This window comes from Lithobates pipiens, unplaced genomic scaffold (assembly GCF_037356315.1).
Source record: "Lithobates pipiens isolate NorthernLeopardFrog02 unplaced genomic scaffold, aLitPip1_a1.2 Scaffold_8, whole genome shotgun sequence".
Lineage (NCBI taxonomy): Eukaryota > Metazoa > Chordata > Amphibia > Anura > Ranidae > Lithobates > Lithobates pipiens.
This window is the reverse complement of record NW_027507903.1, coordinates 15,525,868-15,552,406: the sequence shown is the minus strand read 5'-3', so window position 1 is coordinate 15,552,406 and position 26,539 is coordinate 15,525,868. Positions and strand designations below refer to the sequence as shown.

The following is a 26,539-nucleotide window of genomic DNA, read 5'->3' as shown; positions in this document are numbered from 1 at the left end:
CCTGGGCTTTTACCAGTGGCGGAATTATAGGGGTCGCTGAGATCGCCAAGGCGACCGGGCCCCATGCTGCAGGGGGGCCTTGAGGGCCCCCCTGTATATCTGAAGGAGCGGGCGGCTGAGATCGAGCTCCCCGATCTTCAGCCGAAGTGTAATCGGCACTGTGTGGGGAGCTCGGAGTCATCACACTGCTTGTAACTAAAGTGAAAGCAGTGTGTGCTCTTTGTCTCCCCCTACAGTGCAGTACCCGGCAGGAAGAGGTAAGATAAAGCACTGCCGTTTTTGAAAAGACTTTGTGTGTGCATTTGTGTGTGTATGTGTGTGTATTTGTGTGTGTGTGTGTGTGTATGCGTGTATGTGTGCGCATGTGTGCGTATGTGTATGTGCATGTGTGTAGCTGGCGAGCGGGCAGGGGGGGCACACTGGCGGCATTCAAGGGCACACTAGCAGCATTTGATGACACACTGGCAGTGTTTAATGGCACAGTGGCTGCAATTGATGGCACAGTTGTAGCATTTGAGGGCACAGTGGCAGCGTGTGGCACAGTGGCAGCGTTTGGCACAGTGACTGCAATTGATAGCACAGTGATAGCGTTTGATGGCACAGTGGCAGTGTTTGAGGGCACAGTGGCAGCGTTAAATGGGCACAATGGCTGCAGTTGATGGCACAGTGGCAATGTTTGATGGCACAGTGACAGCTTTTGATGGCACAGTGGCTGCAATTGATGGCACAGTGGCAGCCTTTAATGGCACAATGGCAGCCTTTAATGGCACAATGGCAGCATTTGAGGGCACGGTGGCAGCGTTAAATGGGCACGGTGGCAGCGTTAAATGGGCACAGTGGCAGCGTTAAATGGGCACGGTGGCAGCGTTAAATGGGCACGGTGGCAGCGTTAAATGGGCACGGTGGCAGCGTTAAATGGGCACGGTGGCAGCGTTTGATGGCACAGTGGCAGCGATTGATGGCACAGTGGCAGCGATTGATGGCACAGTGGCAGCGATTGATGGCACAGTTGTAGCATTTGAGGGCACAGTGGCAGCGTGTGGCACAGTGGCAGCGTTTGGCACAGTGACTGCAATTGATAGCACAGTGATAGCGTTTGATGGCACAGTGGCAGTGTTTGAGGGCACAGTGGCAGCATTAAATGGGCACAATGGCTGCAGTTGATGGCACAGTGGCAATGTTTGATGGCACAGTGACAGCTTTTGATGGCACAGTGGCAGCGATTGATGGCACAGTGGCAGCGATTGATGGCACAGTGGCAGCGATTGATGGCACAGTGGCAGCGATTGATGGCACAGTGGCAGCGATTGATGGCACAGTTGTAGCATTTGAGGGCACAGTGGCAGCGTGTGGCACAGTGGCAGCGTTTGGCACAGTGACTGCAATTGATAGCACAGTGATAGCGTTTGATGGCACAGTGATAGCGTTTGATGGCACAGTGATAGCGTTTGATGGCACAGTGGCAGTGTTTGAGGGCACAGTGGCAGCGTTAAATGGGCACAATGGCTGCAGTTGATGGCACAGTGGCAGCGATTGATGGCACAGTGGCAGCGATTGATGGCACAGTGGCAGCGATTGATGGCACAGTGGCAGCGATTGATGGCACAGTGGCAGCGATTGATGGCACAGTGGCAGCGATTGATGGCACAGTGGCAGCGATTGATGGCACAGTGGCAGCGATTGATTGCACAGTGGCTGCATTTGAGGGTACAGTGGCTGCATTTGACGGCACAGTGGCTGCATTTGATGATTTGGTTTATAAAAAATTTTGTGCCCCCCAAAAATTTTGAGCACCAGCCACCGCTGTTTAGATGTATGTATGCACATTTTATGTATCTGCGTTTAATCCTGCCCCCCCTTCCCATATTAGAGCTGGGCGATTTTCAAAAAAAAAAAAAAATTTTGTCATTTAAAAAAAAAAAACTCAATTCACAAATCGAATCCAGTTTTTTTTTTTATGGACACCGCGCCAGTCCTGAGGAGCTGCGGGCAGGAGTTTTTAGGTGAGGCCATGGCTTCGTACTAGTCTGCAGGTCCGGCCTCGTGGGCTAGGCCGAAGCCACGGCCTCACCTAAAAACTCCTGCATGCAGCTCCTCAGGACCGGTGCGGTGTCAGCACTGATCCTGGTGAAAAAAAAAAATATCTAAAAAAAACTATTTGCTGAAAATTTTAATCGATTTGACCTCTCAACTCAATTCAAGATTCAAATCGATTTTTTTCCCCAGCCCTACCCCATATGTGTACAATCAGAACTGTTTTTTTTTCTTGCTTGTTCAAAGTAGCAGCAAAAAAATGCTATTACTCTGAAAAGCGATCTGTGCTCAGATCGCTTTTCAGAGGCATTTGACAGCTGGTAAAGGGGCAATATGTTGCCTCCTGACCACCTGTTTTAAATCCTTAATGTGATTGTAAAGGTTTGCTTTTTTTTTTTTTTTTTTTTTTAATAACAAACATGTTATACTTACCTTCACTGTGCAGCTTGTTTTGCACAGAGTGGCCCCGAACCTTGTATTCTGGGGTCCCTCGGTGGCTCTCGTGGCTCCTCCTCTTATCAGACAACCCCCTAGGAGAAGCACTCTCCTGGGGGGGGGGTTACCTTGCAGGCGCCCCCCGACGCCCGCCTCATTGGATTTTATTAACAGCGGTGGGAGCCAATGGCTGAGCTGCTATCAATCTATCCAATCAGGAGCCGAGAACCCCGGGCAAAGGAAGAGTGCATCTCCAACTGGTGAAGTTCCAGGGCTCAGGTAAGTAAAAAGGTGGGGGCTGGGGTTCCGGTGACTGCCAGGTGTTTTTTCACCTTAATGCATAGAATGGATTAAGGTGAAAAAACACGAGGGTTTACAACGCCTTAAATGCATCATCACTATGCTGCAACTGCATGCAATGCACACAGTTGCAGGGTGGTTGCAGTGCAGCCCCATTCACCTAGGGATGTACTTAAAGGGTGCCCTGACTGGAAAAAGCTTGAGAAACACCGACATAGAGGAACCCATCTCTCCATTTTCCTCTTGCAGCCGCTGAATGCCTGTGGAAGGGAGAGGTGGAGAAGCGGCGGCAAATGGAGAAATTGGTTCCTTTACATGTAGCCACCCACTTGCAACCGGGTCCTGTTGTCCTGTTGTTCCGCCACCAAACTCGGAGTAAAGGGCCCTGTCAGGGGGGCCCTTCATGGTTTCTTGCATCGGGGCCCCGAAGGTTCTAGTTACGCCACTGGCTTTTACCATTCTTCAGACCTTTAATCGCTGTTAGGAAATCAGATGTGGTCAGAGGTAGCTCCAAGTCAGCTCTATCAGTTAAAGAAATGATAGATAAGGCCGTATCTTGAATATAGCGGTGCAGATCGGACGATGAAGCGGAGCTCGAGATACCCGGGGAGGGGAGATTGTAGAGGGAGGAATAGAAGTCCCTGAACTCCGAGACAATCTCGGAGTTCCTGAACCTCTTCTGTTGGGAAGATGATAAGATGTAAGGGATGTTTTGCCTCCGTTGTCTAGGATGGATAACTCGTGCAAGGTGTTTTCCGCATTTGTTAGCCTGTGAGTAGTGGGTGTGGCGGCCTTTGTGGTATGCGTTCAGCGATCTTGCCGAAAAGATCTGAAGCAAGTCCCGCCGCGCGTTAGAGAGTTCCGTCAGGGTCCGAGAGTCTAGAGTGTGTTTATGGGAGGCCTCCAGGGAAGCTATCTGGGAGAAAAGTCGGCGTATATCCTCTGTACGTGCTCTTTTCAATCTAGAGCGGTGTTGTATAAAAATACCACGAATAACGCATTTCAGGGCTTCCCACTTGGTCATATTATTAGTCTCATCGTGGGCATGGTCATTGGTGAAATCTGTGATTGCTTGAGATACTTCTGCAACACATATTGTGTCAGTCAGTAAGCTGTTGTTCAGCCTCCACGTACCCCGGCGAGGGTAGCGAGGAAGCTTCCCGAGCGTTAAGTGTACCGGAGCATGATCCGACCACAAACGCACCCCAATCTCGCACTGAGGGTCAAAGTCTAGTAGGTTTTGGCTGAGGAGGATGTAGTCTATCCTACTGTAAGAATTATGTGCAGGGGAGTAATAGGTATAGTCCCTATCAGAAGGGTGTAGCAGTCTCCAGGTGTCTACTAGTGACATGTCAGCTAGGGTGGCCCTGAGTTTGGTCAGCGAGGTGGGTGACAGGTGGGACTTACCGGAGGAGGAGTCCAGTCTCGGCATGAGGGGGACATTCAAGTCGCCTCCCAGGATCAGGTTAGGAGTCCCAAAAGATTTGAGGCGAGCGGTCACGGAGCAAAGCAATTGAAGTTGATTCTGATTTGGGAGATAAACATTGGCAATAGTTAACACAGTTTGTAGATATTGTAATTTCAAGAATAAAAACCTTCCTTTGGGGTCTATGTCACTTTCAAGCACTTGTGGTGTAAAGGATCGATGAAAAGCTACTGAGACCCCTTTTGAACTCGCTAGGGGATTCGTGCTGTGAAACCAGGTTGTGTAATGTCTATCTGGTATGGAAGGCACCTTATCGGTCCGAAAGTGGGTCTCCTGTAGTAATAGAACTTGCGAGCCGGCCTTGTGAAAGTGGTGTAGAATATGTCTACGTTTTTCTGGAGTGTTAAATCCTCTACAGTTAAGAGAGGAAAACTTAATGTCTAGAGCGGTGGCCATGGTGAGGGGAGGTGGAGGGTATGTTCCGTGGAGCTACTGAATGCAACTGAGCGGGAGAGTGTGCGAGTAAGCTGTGCAGCAGAGGTGAGGTAGAGGAGGGAAGAGGGGAAGGTCAAGAAGAGAGGGGAAAAAAGAGGGTCGAAGCGCTGAGGTAGGAAAGTGTGCAGGTGCACCCCTAGACGGGCCTGGGATGTGTAATGCAGGTAGGAATGGATACAGGATTGCTGTAACAGCGTGGTATATTGCTTGCTAGGAAGCTGAAGATGTAAACTTATAGGGAGAGTGCTCCCTCTAGTGTCCATGTGGGGGTAGAAGCGATGGACACTACAATGGAAAGCTAAAGGATATATCAGTAACAGAGGCACCAAAGACTCTGTACACCCTATCGTGGGGGAACGTGGTCAATCTGAACTCGGGGGCTCCGCCCCAACTGTAATTAACTGTGAAACAAGATGAGCTGATGTATAGCACACAGCGCCTATGAATTCAAAGGTTATCCGACGGCGTGTGCTAATTTAAGTAGTCGGCTAACCAATAGGGCAGATATCTGCCTGTAAGAGCATGAAAAGCACACGCCATCTAACTAGTAGGTGAGATTAAGTGGATCTAGCATATACACATTTAACCATAACTGTAACCCAATAAACATGAAGAACTTCAGATAACAGTTAAACTAAGCCAGTTGTTTCTCAGACCCACTCAACCGTCCCCCCACCCCCTCCCCCACACCCATACAGCATAACATAACATAGACCCACATCGGCAGGGGCCCAACATATTAGAAGGGGTGCTCGCAGTTCTTGTAGCAAGGGGGGGGGGGAGTGGCGGGGGATGATCCACACATGAGACAATAAAGGTAAAAAAAAAAAAAAAAGGAAAGTGCAAAAGTGTAAAAATGACAAAATGCAAAACGTTAAAAGGAAGAAGCAGGAGAATGGTCGGATGAATGACATTCAAGTCACGGGGTATAGGGGAACAACCTGAGGCACAGGTCTCCACAAAAACAGAGGAAAAAATGTGGAAGTCAGACACCCACTTTTCAGTGGGACACAGTGCGTTCATCCTGGAGGGGATTTGGGGGTGCGGGAGCGGGACCTCTTCTTGGTTTGCGTTACCCAGGCTGAGGTGCTAGGTAGGCCAGGGGTGACGGCAGTCAGTGGCCAGTCTGGGATCCTGATTTGAGGCAATTCAAAGGTGCCAAGGAAGTTGGGCAGATCCCCTAATGTGCGGAAAGTGGCAGATTTACCATCATGGGAAGCAAAAAGATGAAACGGGGAACCCCCAGCGATACTTGATCTGTTTAGAGTGCAAAGCGTCCGTGACCGGCTTCAAGGCTTTCCTCATTAGCAGCGTCTGCTTTGAAAGATCCGTCAGGAGCATAACAGGTGTGCCATTGAACAGGATGGATTCCTGCGCACGTGCAGCATGCATTATTTCAGCTTTGACATGAAAGAAATGGACGCGACAAATGACGTCTCTTGGGTGCGCAGGGTTAGGATTGCGAGGGCCAAGGGATCTGTGAATTCTATCTATCTCGATCAGTGTTTCTTTGGGTTTGTTCAGCAACTGGTTAAACATGGCGGTGGCTGCCGACAATAGATCTTTGTTTTCAATCGCTTCTGGGATACCGTGGATGCGGATATTGTTGCGGCGACTTCTATTCTCCTGGTCGTCGAGACCATAGAATAAGCGCTGAATCTGATTAGTATGCTGCTGCAAGACATGGTCATGTTCCTTGAGTCTATTTGCTGATTCCTCAGCATGGATCTCAATGTCCTCTATGCGCTGCCCTATGTCCTGGTGCAAGTCCTTAATCTCTCTCTTATATGACCTCTCCAATCTGCTGATGTATGCCTCAATGTCCCCCTTAGAAGGGAGAGCTTTAATGTAGCTCTCCATGTCCCAGCCTCTGCTCTGCTTGCCAGAGGCCGGGGAGGGGCTCCTTTGAATGTGCAGGGCTCTCTGGGCTCCCACCATGCAGTTCAGGGGACCCGGGAGAGGATGGGGGCGAGGAGGGCCGAGAGGCCTGTACCTTAGATGCAGTGTGTGCTGCCTGTGCCGCCGCCATCTTGGATTCCGGCGCGGCCTTGCTGTTCGGCCCTCTTGCGGGGAAAAAACTGCCGATATCCCCTGGTTTCTGGGTCCCCGAGGTGCGGGGGGTGTTGGTGCCTCCTCTCCTGCTCATGGAGATGTCCGGTGTGTCGCGGATCGGCAGCGCTGTGTGCCGTTCAGATCGGTGGAGCGGGAGCTGAGCTCTCACATGTCCTTCTCCTCCATGCGCTTGGCCACGCCCCCTATGGAGATTTTTAAATACCGAAGTTCGGTGCCATTTCACAAGTGTGCGCAATTTTAAAGCGTGACGTGTTTGGTATGTTTCATCTTCAGTAAAGCTTATATATATATATTAAAGTACCGTACCTGCATAGGTGGAATTTGCACTAATCCATAACATTTAAAGAGGGATGAGAAAATATACTACATTAAAATAAATATAAAGACTTTATTTTACATGGATAAATGCAAAATTCAGAACAGTCCATAAAAATAGGCAAACACATGATGAGTAATGGAACCCAATATCTATAAACTAGAAACAATTGATACAGTAGAAAATATGCTGGTATTACACGATTGAAACACGACATCTGTTGGCTCAACGCATTTCACGACTTGACGTCGCTCGTCGGGAGCAAACGTGTAATGTGTCTCTGCAATGACATAGATACATTTCTAATTGCTCCAGTATATTCACACATTGTCAAAACAAGAACCATGGGCCAAAGCCCCACCTGGTACTTACAGGGTATCCATGCACTGATGGCATGGTAATATGGGCAATTTGTCTCCCCATATTATATTGTATTGAAATTCATTCACATGTATTTATACGTTAGTGCTTAAAATTGCGTTTGAAAAACTGCTGCGCAAACACTGCGTGACATAAAAATTTAGCAAAACCCACCATTTTATTCCCTAGGGCCTCTGCTACAAAAATAAATAATGTTTAGGGGTTCTAGGTCATTTTCTAGCAAAAATACGGATTTTTAATTGTAAACAAAAACTGTCGGAATAAGGAGGTCTGGTCCTAAAATGGGTAATGGCTGAATGTACTACTTGGATGTTGGGCTTCTTTATGTGACCAGACTGTGAAAAAGTATCACAAATGTGGTATTGCCATACCCAGGAGGAGTAGCATAATGTGATTTGGAGTGTACTTGCAAGTATGCCGTGTATGAGAAATAACCTGTTAATATGACATTTTCATGGAAAAAAAAAATATTTCTTACATTTTCCAAAGAATTGTGGGGAAAAATTACAACTTCAAAAAACTTGCCATTCCTCTCTCTAAGACCCCTTTCACACCAAGCCGTAGCCATGTTAGCACTAAAGTGTGAAAAGACACACTGAAATGAATGGGAGACGATTTTCAGGCGTTATTCAGAGGCTGTTTCTAAAACGCCTGAAACCCGCCTCAGCGTGAAAGGGGTCAAAATTCCTTGGACTGCCTACGTTCCAAAAAGGGATAATTTAGGTGTAATTGTACTGTCTTGACATGTTAGGGCCTCAAGAAATGATAGGCCGTCAATACATCAGGTGTGATCAATTTTGGTACCACAGCTTGTAGACTCTATAACTTTCACACAGACCAAATAATATCCACCAATTTGGGTTATTTTTACCAAAGAAATGCAGCAGCATACATGTTGATCAAAATTTATGAAGAACAATTACTTTTTTTCATTTGTAGCGCAAAAAAAAAAAAAAAAGTGATGATTAAAGCGTTTGTTAACCTAAAAAATAAAGAAAATGGATCCTGTTCCTTTAGCATGTTATATGACACAGTGCTTGTCCTGAGTAATTTGGCCCCCCTGTAACACCTAAAAAAAAAACCTGGCTGATCCTGCCGGTTTCTCCCCACCCCTCTGTAAACTGACCACGGTGTATCATGGCTGCTGAGACCAGACACGTGGTCAGTTTACGTGCCTCCATCATCAGCAGCCTGCTATCTGCTCTCCTCTCTGCTTCCGTGTCCCCTCCTCCCTCCCCTCTATGTCTGTTTGTGAACCGCCCTTCCCCCCTCTTGCTGCTCTCATAACACTAACCTGTGTACACCATCAGCACTGCCTCCTATTGCAGTGTCCCCCCTCTGTGTTGGATTTATAAATATAAATGCTGTAAATACCTCATTTAAAGCGGGAGTCAACCCAGTTTCGAATACACTTACATTCCCGGCATGCCGGAAATGCGAACTTTCACATTGGTTGTGCTCTCAACCAAACTTTCAAACCATCCAATGGCTGGTTTCATAACTGATCACATGTGCCACATTATGGCAGTTGAAGAATCATTAGAGGCCAAAATGGCAGCTTCCTTGACTGAAAACAATAGAAGGGTTTACTTCCACTTTAAGAGACGGGATTGCGATCACATGACCAGCCAGCTTTCTCCTCCTCTCCTTCAGACTGACATCAGCTGGGGAATCTCAGCCCCACCCACTGCACCTCTCAGAGCAGGAAAGAAAAAAATCGCACACAGAGGGGGATACTACAATAGGAGGCAGTGCTGATGGTGTATACAGGTAAGGGTGGCTTAACTAGTTCCTGACCGGTGCACGCCGATGTACGTCGGCAGAATGGCACAGACAGGCAAATGGGCATAAGATACCTCCCTTTAAATTTTGCCGCTGTGCCATCGCATGCGCTGGCCGGGACCTTGGAGTTCGATCTCGGGTCCCGTGGACTCAATCGCTGCGGGGATACCCGCGATCGTCTCACAGGGAGGAAGAACAGGGAGATGCTAATTTAAACAAGCATCTCCCCGTTCTGCCTAGTGACAGTGTCACTGATCTCTGCTCCCTGTGATTGGGAGCAGAGATCAGTGATGTGTCACATGTAACCACGCCCCCCCATAGTTAGAAATACGCCCCAGGACACACTTAACCCTTACCCTGCCACCTATTGGTTAACCCCTTCACTGCCAGTGCCATTTACACAGGAATCAGTGCATTTATATAGCACCCAGATCGCCGCCGTTACTAGTAAAAAAAAATGTATTAATAAAAATGCCATAAAACTATCCCCTATTTTGTAAACGCTATAATTAACTTTTGCGCAAACCAACGCTTATTGCGATTTTTTTTACTTTTTTTTTTTTTTTTTTTTTACCAAAAATATGTAGAAAAATACATATCGGCCTAAACTGAGGGAAAAAAAATTTTTTTTATATATTTTTGGGGGATATTTATTAGAGCAAAATGTAAATAATTATGCTTTTTTTCAAAATTGTCGCTCTTTTTTTGTTTATAGCTCAAAACATAAAAAACACAGAGGTGATCAAATACCACCAAAAGAAAGCTCTATTTGTTGGGAAAAAAGGACGTAAATTTTGTTTGGGAGCCATATCGCATGTCCACGCAATTGTCAGTTAAATCTCCACAGTGCTCTGGTCAGGAAGGGGGTAAAATCTTCCGGGGCTGAAGCGGTTAACAACCACTTTAAAGACCACCAAAAGAAAGCTCTATTTGTATGAATAAAATTATACAAAAAATAATTTGGGTACAGTGTTGCATGACTGAGTAATTGTCGTTCAAAGTGTGACAGCGCTGAAAGTTGAAAATTGGCCTGGGCAGGAAGGGGGTGAAAGCGTCCAGTATTGAAGTGGTTAAGTACGCACTGTAGCAGGAATTCTCTAAGAATCTGATAAATATTTCAAGGGTTCCTCGGGGATGAAAAGTTTGAGAGAGGTACGGCTACTAATAATGTTTTGATTACATGTTTGCATTCTTTCGAGTCCTGATTAGAATTGGTCTGCCTATGTTACGCCCTTTGTTACCATAAACATACAATTGTAATATGTGATACCTATGTAATCATGTGTATAAAAACCTCCAATTGCATCATAATAAAGCAGAACAGTTATTTGGAAAGATGCGGAGTGTATCTTTTGTGTCTGTTCCCTACTGCAGTAGTTATTATTAATTTGGAACCACTAATCAATATGAGGATTGGAGTTGCCCATCTATAAATTTCCAGGTCAATACAAATAGTCGCCAGCAGTAGGTGTAAAAGTGAGCTGAACAGAAAAAAAGAGAATTGAACACAGCGCTATGCTACAACAAATTATATGAATATATTCATCTGTAAAAATAAAAAACTCAGTTCATGTGCATTCAAAGTCCCACTTTGCAGTGAATAAAGTGCTCGTGAATGAATTCATAAAGGTTCTCCAATTCAGTGTACAGACGGAGGTGCCTCACATGGATGTACACTAACCCTTATATATTGACCCCCTATCTCTAGGATGGTGACTTGCGCTTTGTGGGGAGGAATACCCCTAGATCAGGGATATGCAATTAGTGGACCTCCAGCTGTTGCAAAACTACAAGTCCCATCATGTCTCTACCTCTGGCTGTCATGCTTGTGGCTGTCAGAGTCTTGCTATGCCTCATGGGACTTGTAGTTCTGCAGCAGCTGGAGGTCCGCTAATTGCATATACCTGCCCTAGATGGTTGGTTCCAAATCGGCTAAACTCTGGATGGTCTTCCAATGATGGGGAGAGAAAATGACAGAGAGGGGGCTCCCATAGTGTAAAACCGTTTAAAACATTTAAAAAAAGTGCAATACAAATGAGATGCGCTCACATGTTTTGGTCAGCTTGTGTGTTAATGGGGTAATCTGGCCAAACTCTGTACAAACACCGCTATCGCAGTGTGGCTTGGTCCCCTGTAGTGTTTCCGGGTGGATGTATGGTCAGGATTATGGTTTTACGCTATGGGAGCCCCCCTCTCTTGTCATTTTCTCTCCCCATCATTGGAAGACCATCCAGAGTTTAGCTGATTTGGAACCAACCATCTAGGGATATTCATCCCCACAAAGCGCAAGTCACCATCCTAGAAATAGGGGGTCGTTATATAAGGGTTAGTGTACATCCATGTGGGACACCTCCGTCTGTACAATGAATTGGAGCACCTTTATTGATTCATGCACGAGCACTTTATTCACCGCAAAGTGGGACTTTGAATGCACATGAACTGAGTTTTTTTTACAAATTAATATATTCATATCATTTTTTTGTAGCATACCGCTGTGTTCAATTCTCTTTTTTTCTATTCACAGTGACGCTAGTCAACTCACTTTTATACCTACTGCTAGTGATTATTTGTATTGACCTGGAAATTTATAGATGGGCAACTCCTATCCTTGTATTGATTAGTGGTTCCAAATTCATAATAACTACTGCAGTAGGGAACAGACACAAAAGATACACTCCGCATCTTTCCAAATAACTGTTCTCCTTTATTATGATGCAATTGGAGATTTTTATAAACATGATTACGTAGGTATCACATATTACAATTGTATGTTTATGGTAACAAGGGGGCGTAACATAGGCAGACTAATTCTAATCAGGACTCGAAAGAATGCAAACATGTAATGAAATCATTATTAGTGTCGTGTACACAGTGAGGACATTGTGCAATACATATAAAATAGAATACTATTATATACAGAACTTACACATTTCCTTTACAGTATTCTTTTATTTCTTTGCTCAATTTTTTTTTCTTGTATACTGTTTGATTTAGTAGGGTACTTCACAATTGATTGAATAATGCCACGTACACACGATCGGAATTTCTGCCAGCAAAAGACCGATGAGAGCTTTTCATCGGAAAATGCGACCGTGTGTATGCTCCATCGGAATTTAGCTGGCCAAATTCCCGCCAGCAAAAATTGGAGAGCAGGTTCTGAATTTTTCCGACGGAAAAACTTTCTATCGGAAATTCCGATCGTGTGTATGCAATTCCGGTGCGCAAAAACTCACGCATGCTCAGATTCAACCACGAGATGGAAGCTATTGACTATTGAACTTCTCTTTTCTAGTCCTGTCATACGTGTTGTACGTCACCGCGTTCTTGATGGTCGGAATTTGGTGTGACCGTGTGTGTGCAAGACAGCTTTCCCGTTGGATTTCCGTTGGGAAAGCCATCAGAGCTTTTTCCGACCAAAATTCAGATCGTGTGACACTTTAGCGTGAAAAGCGTCAGCAGATTTCCCCTGGATTCTGGTGCTGTTATATTTTTGATTTCTCTCTTTGTGTGAGGCCATCCACTTCTTCCATTAAAGTTTCTTCTATTGCAAGTTTGCAAGTTGGATGGGCACCTCCATGTAAGGACTTTTGGAAGGGGTACTATGTACTTTGACCTTCTGCAGCAAAATGAATACCTATCAAATTCTATTTCCTTTATGGGCATTGAATATTTTATGAGCCATGTGTCATTTATGTTTATGGAGGAATTGATAAAGTAGTTTCCAGTTCCCTATAACGCACACCAATTTGTTGTCCATGTAGTCTGATGGTGAGACCTGACACTTTCTCTGTTCCCTTTTTGATTCTACACGCCTGTGAAAGAGAAGATTGTTGCTGCTTATACTAACAGCTGTGTGATCTCCGTTCCAGGACATGAAGATATCGCAGAGTTCTTGCTCCAGAACGGAGCTGGTTTCTGTTCATACATCTTGATGGATAATCCTGAACTGACCAAAAAGTTGCTGAGGAAGAGAAGCCTCGCGGAATCCACAGGCCATAGGGATCAGTCTGTACAGGAACCGGTAAGTTTGATGGATCTGTAGTAGGACATTGAGTGCATGAAATTTGGTTTTGTGGCAGTTTGTAGCTTTTAAAGGGATGTTTCACATTTGTAGCATTAAATACGAGAGTTCTTCAAAAAGTTTTCTTTTTTAAAGTGATACTAGTCTTGTTTTTTTTTTATTTTTTTTTTTTTTTTTTTTTAAATAGCAAGCAGGTCATACTTACTTGCTCTGTGTAATGATTTTGCACAGAGCAGCCCAGATCCTCCTCTTTTCTTGGGTCCCTCACGATACTGCTGGAAAATACAATCGCTCTTTGTGGTCAGAGGTCCAGGAAACCTGCAATAAGGGCTTATTTACATTTGCTTTGACTTTAGGACACATACACGCGCCTACCGCTTCAACCTGCTTTTTTGATGTGTTTTTGATGCTTTAGTGATCTTTTTTGAAGCTTTAATGGAGCTTGGCAAATGCCTTGTGTGTGTTGATTTTTCTATTTGTTTAAATGGGCCCAGTAGAGCCCTAGCTCATTAGTACCCCCGTTCAGCAGATCCAGATCTTATTAGTACCCTCATTCAGCAGATCCCCTGCTCAATAGTATATCCGGCTTTACTGATCTCCCATTCAGTAGTAACCTCCAGCTCTACTGATCACCCGCTCAGTAGTAACCTCCAGATCTACTGATCACCCGCTCAGTAGTAACCTCCAGCTCTACCGATCACCCGCTCAGTAGTAACTTGCAGCTCTGCTAACCTCCAGCTCTGCTGACCCCCACTCAGTAGTAACCCCCAGTTCTACTGACCCCCACTCAGCAGTAACTCCCAGCTCTGCTGACCCCCACTCAGTAGTAACCCCCAGTTCTACTGACCCCCACTCAGCAGTAACTCCCAGCTCTGCTGACCCCCACTCAGTAGTAACCCCCAGTTCTACTGACCCCCACTCAGCAGTAACTCCCAGCTCTGCTGACCCCCACTCAGCAGTAACTCCCAGCTCTGCTGACCCCCACTCAGCAGTAACTCCCAGCTCTGCTGACCCCCACTCAGCAGTAACTCCCAGCTCTGCTGACCCCCACTCAGCAGTAACTCCCAGCTCTGCTGACCCCCACTCAGCAGTAACCCCCAGCTCTGCTGACCCCCACTCAGCAGTAACTCCCAGCTCTGCTGACCCCCACTCAGCAGTAACCCCCAGCTCTGCTGACCCCCACTCAGCAGTAACCCCCAGCTCTGCTGACCCCCACTCAGTAGTAACCCCCAGCTCTGCTGACCCCCACTCAGTAGTAACCCCCAGCTCTGCTGACCCCCACTCAGTAGTAACCCCCAGCTCTGCTGACCCCCACTCAGTAGTAACCCCCAGCTCTGCTGACCCCCACTCAGTAGTAACCCCCAGCTCTGCTGACCCCCACTCAGTAGTAACCCCCAGCTCTGCTGACCCCCACTCAGTAGTAACCCCCAGCTCTGCTGACCCCCACTCAGTAGTAACCCCCAGCTCTGCTGACCCCCACTCAGTAGTAACCCCCAGCTCTGCTGACCCCCACTCAGTAGTAACCCCCAGCTCTGCTGACCCCCACTCAGTAGTAACCCCCAGCTCTGCTGACCCCCACTCAGTAGTAACCCCCAGCTCTGCTGACCCCCACTCAGTAGTAACCCCCAGCTCTGCTGACCCCCACTCAGTAGTAACCCCCAGCTCTGCTGACCCCCACTCAGTAGTAACCCCCAGCTCTGCTGACCCCCACTCAGTAGTAACCCCCAGCTCTGCTGACCCCCACTCAGTAGTAACCCCCAGCTCTGCTGACCCCCACTCAGTAGTAACCCCCAGCTCTGCTGACCCCCACTCAGTAGTAACCCCCAGCTCTGCTGACCCCCACTCAGTAGTAACCCCCAGCTCTGCTGACCCCCACTCAGTAGTAACCCCCAGCTCTGCTGACCCCCACTCAGTAGTAACCCCCAGCTCTGCTGACCCCCACTCAGTAGTAACCCCCAGCTCTGCTGACCCCCACTCAGTAGTAACCCCCAGCTCTGCTGACCCCCACTCAGTAGTAACCCCCAGCTCTGCTGACCCCCACTCAGTAGTAACCCCCAGCTCTGCTGACCCCCACTCAGTAGTAACCCCCAGCTCTGCTGACCCCCACTCAGTAGTAACCCCCAGCTCTGCTGACCCCCACTCCTTAGTAACCCCCAGCTCTGCTGATCATCTGGTTTGGTAATCTTCCTCTCTCCCCCCGGTTCCACTCCAGTCCAGACCCTGCTCACCCCTCCTGCTGCTCCAAACTGCATACCAGATGTGTTTTTTGCACCCTGCACCAGATAATTCCAGAATTATATACACATGAACCCAGAAGTGGCTGCTGATGACGTCTTTCCTGGGTTATCTTATACCTGCATAACCTACAAAACAAAGGGAAGCCAACGCTGAATAAAAGCCTCTAAAAAGCTTCAGGTGCTGTTGGCGAGCGTTGTCATAGACTTCTATGGAGGCTTTGGAGATGCTTTGAAGCACCAAGAAAGCGACATGGGGTATAATTTTTGATGCAAAGCAACGTGAGAACAGGACTATAAGCTTATGATTTTATTTGGTGACAGGAGCTTTCATTGGCATTCAGAATGCTTTAAAAAAGCCTGTCCAAGGCTACATTTTGAAGCAAGTTTTCACAAGCCCCAAGTCTGCTATTGACTACAAACTACTGAATGTGCCAGTTGCCTGGTTGTCTCTGTCTGCAATACTTTTTTGAGACCTTAACCCAGAGTAAGCATACAGACCAGGAAAGTCAAATTGAAGTCAGAACTCTTAACCACTGCTTGTGACAGGCATAGTATGAAAACCATTGGATCAGCATGACAGCTGGGAAAGAATTTTTAAACAGAGAGCAATGGCAGCCTCCACAGGTTTGCTTTAATCCACAGATATTGGTAAACACCAGAATGAGGGCCGCTTCATACTGCCGCGACTTGTCATCTGACGAGTCGCGCTCCATTAACGGCAATGGAACCGTTCCAATCGGTGCGACTCAAGTCACTCCGAAAAATGTTTCTACACTACTTTGTGGCGACTTCAACACGACTTGCATTGACTTCTGGTAAAGAAGTCGTATGCAAGCCGCGATAAAATTGTTCAGCGCAGCTTAAAAGTCGCGCCGGTGTGAACCACCCCTGAGGGTTCTATTATGGTTTACCAGGATGCTGCTGGAACATGTAGGAGACCTTCCAATGTTACTACATGGAGGCGTTCCAAGTATTAAAGTTAAATTCTGACTATGCACCTAACCTTTAAAGCTGGCCCCTCCCCCCTCCTAACACCTATGCTAACTAACCCGTGTAAAAAAAAAAGTTTTTTATACTTACCTATTTTCAGCCCGCTTCAGTCAAGTCACATGATCTCCTGCGTCCGGCAGGGGAGAGGAGAAAGCAAGGAAAACAAGTGTATAGGCGCTGCAACCTTCCCACATAAAAGCTCCGCCCGGTGCTCAGACCTTGAGGCTGCTGACGCCTCCAATGTACCAGAATAAGGAAAGGAATGGTCGGCATTCAGGATGACATCCAAATTAGTATTTCTTAAAATGTACAGAGCTGTAGAACAGCCTACGCGTTTCGGACGTTAGTTCTTAGTCATGGCTAAGGACTAACGTCTGAAACGCGTAGGCTGTTTTACAGCTCTGTACATGTATTTAATTAAGGAATACTATTTTGAATGTCATCCTGAGTGCCAACCATCCCTTTCCTTATTCGAGAGGAGAAAGCACTCCAACACTGGCTACTAAAGCCGAGAGCGGTGACAGGCTGCAATGGCCCAGCCATTGTCTGCACTCCCTCCTCTCCTCTGCAATTACGCTGGCTGACGCAGGGGAGCCGGACCACGTGACCGGAGCATAGCAGCCTGAAAATGGGTTGATATATACATCTTTCTTAACACAGGACAGTTAACATAGGTTTTAGGATGGGGGAGGGGACCGTTTTAAGACTAGTTGGGTGTATAGCTGAAATTCCACTACAAGGGTTTTTTATTTTTCCTAAGAAAATGGAGATAATATTTGGTGGAGATGGAACTAGGTCTGCATTTCTACAAAGTCACAGTATATAATCACTTGTCATTGTGAATAAGAATCAAAGCCTAATTAAAGGGGTTGTAAAGGTTTGTTTTTTATTTTCTAAATGGGTTCCTTTAAGCTAGTGCATTGTTGGTTCACTTACCTTTTCCTTTGATTTCCCTTCTAAATGTTTTTTTTTCTTTGTTTTCTTTGTCTGAATTTCTCACTTCCTGTTCCTCCTCCAGTAATCTGTTCAGTAAGCTTCTTGCTGACTAAACACCGCTCGGATGATGGTGTGAAGTTTACTGAGGAGAAACAGGAAGTGAGAAATTCAGACAAAGAAAAAACACATTTAGAAGGGAAATCGAAGGAAAAGATAAGTGAACCAACAATGCACTAGCTTAAAGGAAACTATTTAGGTTTTTATTTTCTAAATAGGTTCCTTTAAGCTAGTGCATTGTTGGTTCACTTACCTTTTCCTTCGATTTCCCTTCTAAATGTTTTCTTTTCTTTGTTTTCTTTGTCTGAATTTCTCACTTCCTGTTCCTCCTCAGTAAGCTGTTCTGGCTGACTAAACACCGCTCGGATGATGGTGTGAAGTTTACTGAGAAGAAACAGGAAGTGAGAAATTCAGACAAAGAAAAAAAACATTTAGAAGGGAAATCGAAGGAAAAGGTAAGTGAACCAACAATGCACTAGCTTAAAGGAACCTATTTAGAAAATAAAAAAACAAACCTTTACAACCCCTTTAAGCCTTCAATTTATATTGAGTAAATCTATTCCAAGTGCATCAAAGCCAAAGGTGTGCAAAGTTTTCCAAATTTTGATTTCTATAGAGAGCAGCCACAGCCTGCGTATAAAAAGCCTGTCCCCTGCCAGCATGCCTGGCCTTGTGTGAAAGCAGTGGTCTCTCTGCATAGGACCACAATGCCCCCTGTTGACTCAGAACTGGAGCTCTCAAATCGGTAATGCCTATTCTTCCTGCTGATTGGGAAGTTGTAGCTTTTACTGCATGGGGCGTGCTGTACCTCTGCAGAGGGACCATTGCTTCCACATAGACAGCAAGCTGTTGTCTATAGAAAACAAACTGTTAGCCCTTGTAGACAGAGATTCAGACAGAATGTGTCCGATCGGACTGATTTGTCGGATATTCCGACTGTGTGTGGTCTACATCGGACTGTTTCCGTCGGAGTATCCGACGGACCAAGTTTTCCAACTTGTTGGTAAAATTTTCCGACAAAATGCTCCTATCGGACATACTCCGATCATGTGTAGAGAATTCCGATCGGACAAAGTGCCACGCATGCTCAGATCAAATTCCTACACCAAAGCTATTGGCTACTAGCGTGAACGTAGTCCCGTCGTAACGAAATAACGTCATCACGTTGGATTTTCCGACAACTTTGTCTGACCGTGTGTATGCAACGGTTTCGGACAAAATCCGACGGATTTGGTTGTCGGAATCTCCGGCCGTGTGTACAAGGGCTAAGACATTTTGTTTTGATGGGGAAAAAAAGAAAACTGCGCTAGACCTGGAAAACAAATAATCAAATAACGAAATAAATAAAAGTGAATCGAAATAAATCTATAGGCTGCAGCTCAAATGTGGGATACACACGCACAATAACAAAAAGGACGTACATGGAGCTGCGCCAATAAACAACAATTAATTATTAATAGAATGAAAAACGTGAATAGTAAGTCCACATTGGTTCATCATCCATTAGCACCTCGGTGACTCCACACAGAAACCAAAGAGTGCCCGACCACCAGAATATGAATCCACTTACCAGATGGCAAAACGTATACAGCATTCGGCTATGACCCAGCCGCGGCCTTTAGCTTGCACCGAAGATACTTTAGATCATACAGGACCGGACCATCAAACCAGGAAAATCCACTCTGATGTTTCGTAGGATTATACCGTATGTCAGGGATGTCCAAACTTTTTTCAAAGAGGGCCAGATTTGATGAACTGAACATGCGCGAGGGCCGACCATTTTGCCTGACATTCTTTGAACCATTAAAATTCGGTCTAAGTGTGTCCATCCGAGCACTAATACACGGCCCAACAAGAATTCTCTTGCCTTTGTGGCTGTGTGTGGTAAAGAGATGAACTCAAGTGTATTATTTGGATACACCATATTTATTGACGCATAACACGCACCTTCACTTTAAGAGGGAAGCTTCAGGAAAAAAAAACTTAAAATTTTAAATAAAGAACTGTGAAGCAAAACAAGGGTCAGTGTCTATCTGAAGACCCACAATTGCTAGGAATGCAGCGCTCACTATTGCTAGGAATGCAGCCCCACCATTGCCAGGGATGCACCCACCATTGCCGGGAATTCACTCACCATTGCCGGGAATGCAGCCATTACCAGGGATTCACTCACCATTGCCGGAAATGCAGCCACCATTGCCAGGAATTTCACCCACCATTGCCAGGAATTTCACCCACCATTGCCAGGAATTTCACCCACCATTGCCAGGAATGCACCCGCCAATGCCAGGAATTCACTCACCATTGGCGGGAATGCTGCCACCATTGCCGGGAATGCTGCCACCATTGCCGGGAATGCTGCCACCATTGCCAGGAATTCACTCACCATTGCCAGGAATGCAGCTACCATTACCATCAGTGCAGCCATGGAGGGCAGGACGAGCGACAAAGACATCTTACAGGAGAATCTCCTGTTTACACAACGGCCTCTTTAAGAGAAAGTCCCGCCTCCTTTGATGGACAGTACAGTCATCCAATGGCAGAGACGGGACTTCCTATTACAGCTGCCGTGTAAACAGGAAATTCTCCTGTGTGCACAGCACTCGTCCCGTCTTCTCCCTCCGAGGCAGCCGGACTATATATCTTTTGTGGCCCCGGCGCTGGGAGATCGCCGGGGGCCACAAAAGATATATGTGTTTAAACAACCAGGCGGGCCGTTCAAAACCAGACCGCGGGCTGGACTTTGGACATGCCTGCCGTATGTGGATGGTGTAACACCAAACTCAAAGAAAAGACAAAGCTGCCCATAGTGTAATACCGCTCATAAATTTAATTAAAAAAAAAAATCGTATTGCACTTACATAATAGAATAATTTGCCTTAAAAAACAAAAGCTGGCCGGCAAGGTACGAAGCCCGTCCTCCTCACGAGTAGCGTGGTGGCGTCACTGTGTGCCCTCCCAGACGCGTTTCGTCATAGATGACGTTATCAATGGGGAACGGAATTTGTTTTGATGCACCTGGCATATATTTAGTCAGTTTAAACTGATGGTTCAGTTGGACCTTAATTTTAAAGCGAAACTTTACCCATAACAACTTGATAAAAAAATAAAGAATGTTCTTTAGCAAGGAACATACATTCCACATTAATAGTTATGCCACCAAAATTAGTGTGTGCTGTAAATTGCCTCCAGCATTGTTCCTGTTTCTTATTTCCGGATGCAGCCATTTTGCTGAAGCCAAGAGCTCCTGAGCAGCAGTAAATCTCAATGCGGAACTAAACCCATTGATTTAACGGTTTCAAAAAACAGTTATATTCCTGCAATGCTGGGATCGCTGTCACATGTGCTTGTCCTCAACCAAATTGTCAAACCAGCAAATGGCCAGTCTCATAACTGATCACCTTTGCAGCATCATGGCAGGTGCAGATCAAACAGAAGCAGCTTCCTTGGCTGTAAAGCAGGGATATGCAATTAGCGGACCTCCAGCTGTTGCAGAACTACGACTCCCATGAGGCATAGCAAGACTTTGACAGCCACAAGCATGACACCCAGAGGCAGAGGCATGATGGGACTTGTAGTTTTGCAATAGCTGGAGGTCCGCTATTTGCATATCCCTGCTGTAAAGGATAGAAGGGTTTAATTCTGCTTTAAGGCTGTCAGCAGATCGGCCTCTACGAATTCAGCAGTGCCCAAAAATAGAGCGCAACTGAAGCATGTGCAAAGCAGGGGGAGACCGCGTTTTAAACCGTATAGTCACTTATTTTTAATGCATAGCTGTACCTGCAAAAGGGTCCAGCCTGAAGTGTTTGAGCATGGACTTCATTTTCTGACTAAAGTTCCACTTTAACCTCCCTAATGGCAAAGCATCTAAACTGATGCTTTAATAATTCAAAATTATACCCACGGAAAGTTAAATACATTTTGCTTTTAAAGAGGAACTGCAGTCCGCTCACATAATTTGTACTAAAAACACCTATGCCATTCTGAAGCTTCCCTCCAACCACTTTGCATATTATTTTATATATACTGGGATTCTATACTTGCCAAATATGTGGCAGAAATCTCCCCCCCCCCACTGAGTCTGGCCGCGGCCATTTTAACTGTGGGCAGCTGAAGCTGCTGTCTGTTCACTTCCTGGATTTACATAGGCACACCTCCAACTCCTTTTTTTTTTTTTTTTTCCTTCTTTGAAAAGCGAGTGATTTCGGGCATTCTTTATATTATTATTTTTTTCTACTTTTAAAAGCGAGTGATTTTGGGCGTTCTTCATGTTATTATTATTATTTTTTGTCCTATAGTTGAGTGTTGAGAACACATTTTTTATATTATAATTTTTTTTCTCTTCTTTAAAAGTGAGTGATTTTGGGTGTTCATTTTTTATTTCTTTTCTTTGAAAAGCGAGTGATTTTGGGCGTTCTTCATGTTATTATTATTTTTTTTGTCCTCTAGTTGAGTGTTGAGAACACATTCTTTATATTATTATTTTTTTTTCTTCTTTGAAAAGCGAGCGATTTTGGGCATTCTTTATATTATTTTTTTTTCTTTTCTTTGAAAAGTGAGTGATTTTGGGTGTTCTTCATTTTTTTTTCTACTTTTAAAAGTGAGTTTTTTTGGGCATTCTTCATATTATTATTATTATTTTTTGTCCTCTAGTTGAGTGTTGAGAACACATTCTTTATATTATTATTTTTTTCTCCTGCTTTAAAAAGCGAGTGATTTTGGGTGTTCTTCATTTTTTTTCTACTTTTAAAAGCGAGTGATTTTGAGCATTCTTCATATTATTATTTTTTTTATTTTTTTGTCCTCTAGTTGAGTGTTGAGAACACATTCTTTATATTATTATTTTTTTTCTTTTCTTTGAAAAGCGAGTGATTTTGGGCGTTCTTCATGTTATTATTTTTTTTGTCCTCTAGTTGAGTGTTGAGAACACATTCTTTATATTATTATTATTATTATTATTTTTTTTTTTTATTATTCTTTGAAAAGCGAGCGATTTTGGGCATTCTTCATATTATTATTATTATTATTATTATTATTTGTCCTCTAGTTGAGTGTTGAGAACACATTCTATATATAATTTTTTTTTTTTTTTTCTTTGAAAAGCGAGTCATTTTGGGTGTTCTTCATTTTTTTTCTACTTCTAAAAGCGAGTGATTTTGGGCGTTCTTCATTTTTTTTCTACTTCTAAAAGCGAGTGATTTTGGGCGTTCTTCATATTATTATTATTTTTTTTTTGTCCTCTAGTTGAGTGTTGAACACATTCTTTATATTATTATTTTTTTTTCTCCTCTTTGAAAAGCGAGTGATTTTTGGGTGTTCTAATTTTTTTTCTACTTTTAAAAGCGAGTGATTTTGGGTATTCTTCATATTATTATTATTATTTTTTTTTGTCCTCTAGTTGAGTGTTAAAGACATTCTTTATATTATTTTTTTTTTCTTTTCTTTGAAAAGCGAGTGATTTTGTGTGTTCATTTTTTATTTATTTTTTTCTAATTTGAAAAGAGAGTGATTTTGGGCATTATTCATATTATTTTTTTTTTTGTTTGTCCTCTAGTTGAGTGTTGAGAACACTCTCTTTGATAACATAAGTGATCTAAATAGAAAGGTAAATTTGATAAGTATTGAATGGTTTCTAGGGTGGTCCTGAGTGGAATATTTGTGATGCATTTGCGCTTCTATACACAATACTTTGCCTCCACGTGATTTATATATGTGGACATGGTTGATTTTCATGCTCACCCTTTCCATCGTGTTTATGGTTTAGTATCTCATTATTTCCTCTTATCCTTGAACAGTTTTTAAGAACTCTTAAGCATTAAATCGCACAATTAGACTCAATTTGTTATATAGTGTTGTTGTTGTTCAATAGTTTTTATTGAGTTTTTTTATTTTTTTTATTTTAACAGGTAAACGTTTAAACATTGTAACATTTGTATATAGTGATATATCTGATTTTAAATTGGTATACATTCATGTTTTTTTCATTCATTTTTCTATTTTTATTTTTTTAATACATTTCTTGCTTACATGTTTTACATTATCTATTTTTGTTTTGACCGTTTTATGTTCAGATGTTTTAGCATTTAAGAAATGTTTTTATGTCGGTGAAGTTTTGTGTCGATTGCTCTTTAACGACAGGTGTTTTATGTTAGGTGTTTGATTTGATATACGCCTTTCAGGGGTTGCCGACCAGCCGCCACAGTTATACTGCGGCAACATGGCTTGGCTGCGCGCCGTCATGTTACATCGGTTCCCTTTTTGTCCACTAGGGGCGCACTTGCCCCCCCCCCCCCCCCCGCGCGCGCGCGCCCACGGAGCCGATGCGAATGCACAGCGGGTCATGATCACCGCCGGGCTCCCGCGATCGATCTGGGAACACGGAGAACCGGGATCTTTGTGTTTGTAAACACAAAGTTTAGGTCTGTTCATACAGAGTATGAACAGCGATCTATCTCTTCCCCTACACAGTCCCATCCCCCTTCAGTTAGAACACACTTGAGGGAACACAGTTAACTCCTTGACCGCCCCCTAGTGTTAACCTCTTCCCTGCTAGTTGAAGTTTACAGTAATTAGTGTATTTTAATTGTCCCAAAAATGTGTCAAAATTGTCCGATGTGTTCACCATAATGTTGCAGACCTGATAAAAATCGCAGATCGCCGCCATTACTCGTAAAAAAAAGAAATAATAAAAATGCAGTAAAACGATCCCCTATTTTATAGATGCTATAACTTTTACGCAAACCTGATTGGTTTATATATATATATATATATATATATATATATATATACGTTTATTGCGATTTTTTTTTTTTTTTTTTTTAACCAAAAATATGTAGAATAATACATATCAGCCTAAAGTGAGGAAAAAATTTGTTCTTTTAGATTTTTTTGTGGATATTTATTATAGCAAAAAATATTGCTTTTTTTTTCAAAATTGTCGCTCTTTTTTTGTTTATAGCAGAAAAAATAAAAACAGCAGAGGTGATCAAATATCACCAAAAGAAAGCTCTGTTTGTGGGGGGAAAGAAGGACATTTGGGATTTCTTTCACCCCTTCATGGTGACAGCGGCTCCTCCTCGGTGTGCCGGGTGGTGTAGGGCGCAGTCTCAGTCTGGACCCGCCATACGTGACTCGGCTGACTCCTCCGAATGGCGCGAGGGGCACCCCGAAGCCAGGAGATGGATGCACGCATGTGAAGAGCACACCCTCCAGTCACGGCAGCGCTGGAAAGCGGCCCGGCGAGGGCTTGCCGTGCCTGCGCTCTGCGGCGGGTCTATTGGAAGGCTGCTGGGTAGAGGGGGGAGGAGGAGCCGAAAGCAGAGCAGGCGCGTTGCTGGCGGGACGTCAGCTGGGTGGAGAATGGGAGCAGGCGTAGCTGCGTGCTTGTGGACGTGGCGCATGCGTAGGACACGGGAGGATACACGGGATTCTAACGGACCGGCAGGGATGAAGGTGCGGACTAGGGGTGCAACGGATCAAAAAACTCACGAATCGGATCGTTCCTCGCATCAGAGTCACGGATCGGATCAATTTTCGGATCGGCAAAAAAAATAACACTATCCCCCCCCCCCTATTGTTTATTTAAATAAAAGGTATAACACTATCCCCCCCCCCCCCCCAATAAAATGCAGCTTATTACAAGCATAAAAACATAGTCAGCATATCACTGATGATTTGCGCCAAGCTCACCACCGATCAAAGTTCCGCCAAACAGACCGCCGTGATGAGTTCTGGGATGACGCCTATTGGCGCAAATCATCAGTGATATGCTATGTTTTTATGCTTGTAATAAGCTGCATTTTATTGGGGGTTGTTATACCTTTTATTTAAATAATGTGGCTGTGCCGAGCAAGTGCAAGTGGAAAGGCTTAGATAGGATTAGATGATAACTAATTACTATCTAATAGATAGTAGTTTGTTATTAAGTTAGATTAGGTAATAGATGTAGTAGTACCTGCATAAAAAGTTTTGAACGAGGGCAGGCAAGGCATCCAGCGTGACTCCTCCAGAATTCCTTCACTTGGGCTGACACAGGTTGAACAACTTGCGCTGGGGGTGACGTCAGAGCGCAGCTCGCCGCTGCTGGGTGTACCAAGATGGCCGCCCGCTCCGGAGCTAGGCCGAAGCTGCAGCCTTTCCTAAAGCCCCGTACACACGAGCGGACTTTTCAACATCCAAAGTCCGACGGACTGATTCCGTCAGACTATTCGATCGTGTGTGGGCTGCAACGGACTTTTGACTCGCCAAAGTCTGAAGGACTTTAGAAAATGGAACAGGCTTCAAATTTTTCCGAAGGAACTCCGCCGGAACCCGGTCCCTTTGAAAAATTTGCTCGTGTGTATGCTATTCCGACGGACTAAAACCGACGCTAGGGCAGCTATTGGCTACTGGCTATGAACTTCCTTATTCGAATCCAGTCGTACGTCATCACGAGTTTAGTGTGATTGTGTGTGGCCAAGTCCGCTCAGCCGAAAAGTCTGTTGGAACTCTGTCGGAACTCTGTCGGAACTCTGTCGGAACTCTGTCGGAACTCTGTCGGAACTCTGTCGGAACTCTGTCGGAACTCTGTCGGAACTCCGGCAGAACTCTGTCGGAACTCTGTCGGAACTCTGTCGGAACTCCGGCAGAACTCCTTCGGAAGTCTGTCGGACATAAGTCCTCTCGTGTGTACGGGGCTTAAGGCGGCGGCCACGGACCGCTCCGCGGATCGCATGGGGTGCCGATCCGAACAGGTCGGCCCCCGTTCGGATCATGGATCGGTCGCGATCCGTTGCACCCCCAGTGCGGACCAACTAACTAGGGCTGAAACGATTGTTAACGATTTTCATTATCGATATTATCGATTAATCGTTTCAGCCCTAGTTTGGGTGCAACGTCGCACGACCGTGCAATTGTCAGTTAAAACGACGCAGTGCCGAATCGCAAAAAAGTGCTCTGGTCAGGAAGGGGGTAAAATCTTCCGGGGCTGAAGCGGTTAAGGAGCCGGCAACACGTCCTTGACAACAAACAGAAGAGGCTCCAAAAAGCTCAGCGCCAGATGTAACTTTAGAGGAGTA

The 26,539-nt window shown here is 44.9% G+C and overlaps 1 protein-coding gene across 1 annotated transcript in view; it reads left to right on the top strand.

Annotated features, from left to right (window-relative positions):
* Positions 1-26,539, top strand: part of LOC143963333 (leucine-rich repeat serine/threonine-protein kinase 1-like) — a gene marked incomplete in the record, with an annotated part of 364,270 nt that overhangs the window by 133,315 nt on the left and 204,416 nt on the right. Inside the window, 1 exon segment of the mRNA XM_077472944.1 lies at positions 13,112-13,263. Within this exon segment, the coding sequence (XP_077329070.1) occupies positions 13,112-13,263 (152 nt within the window).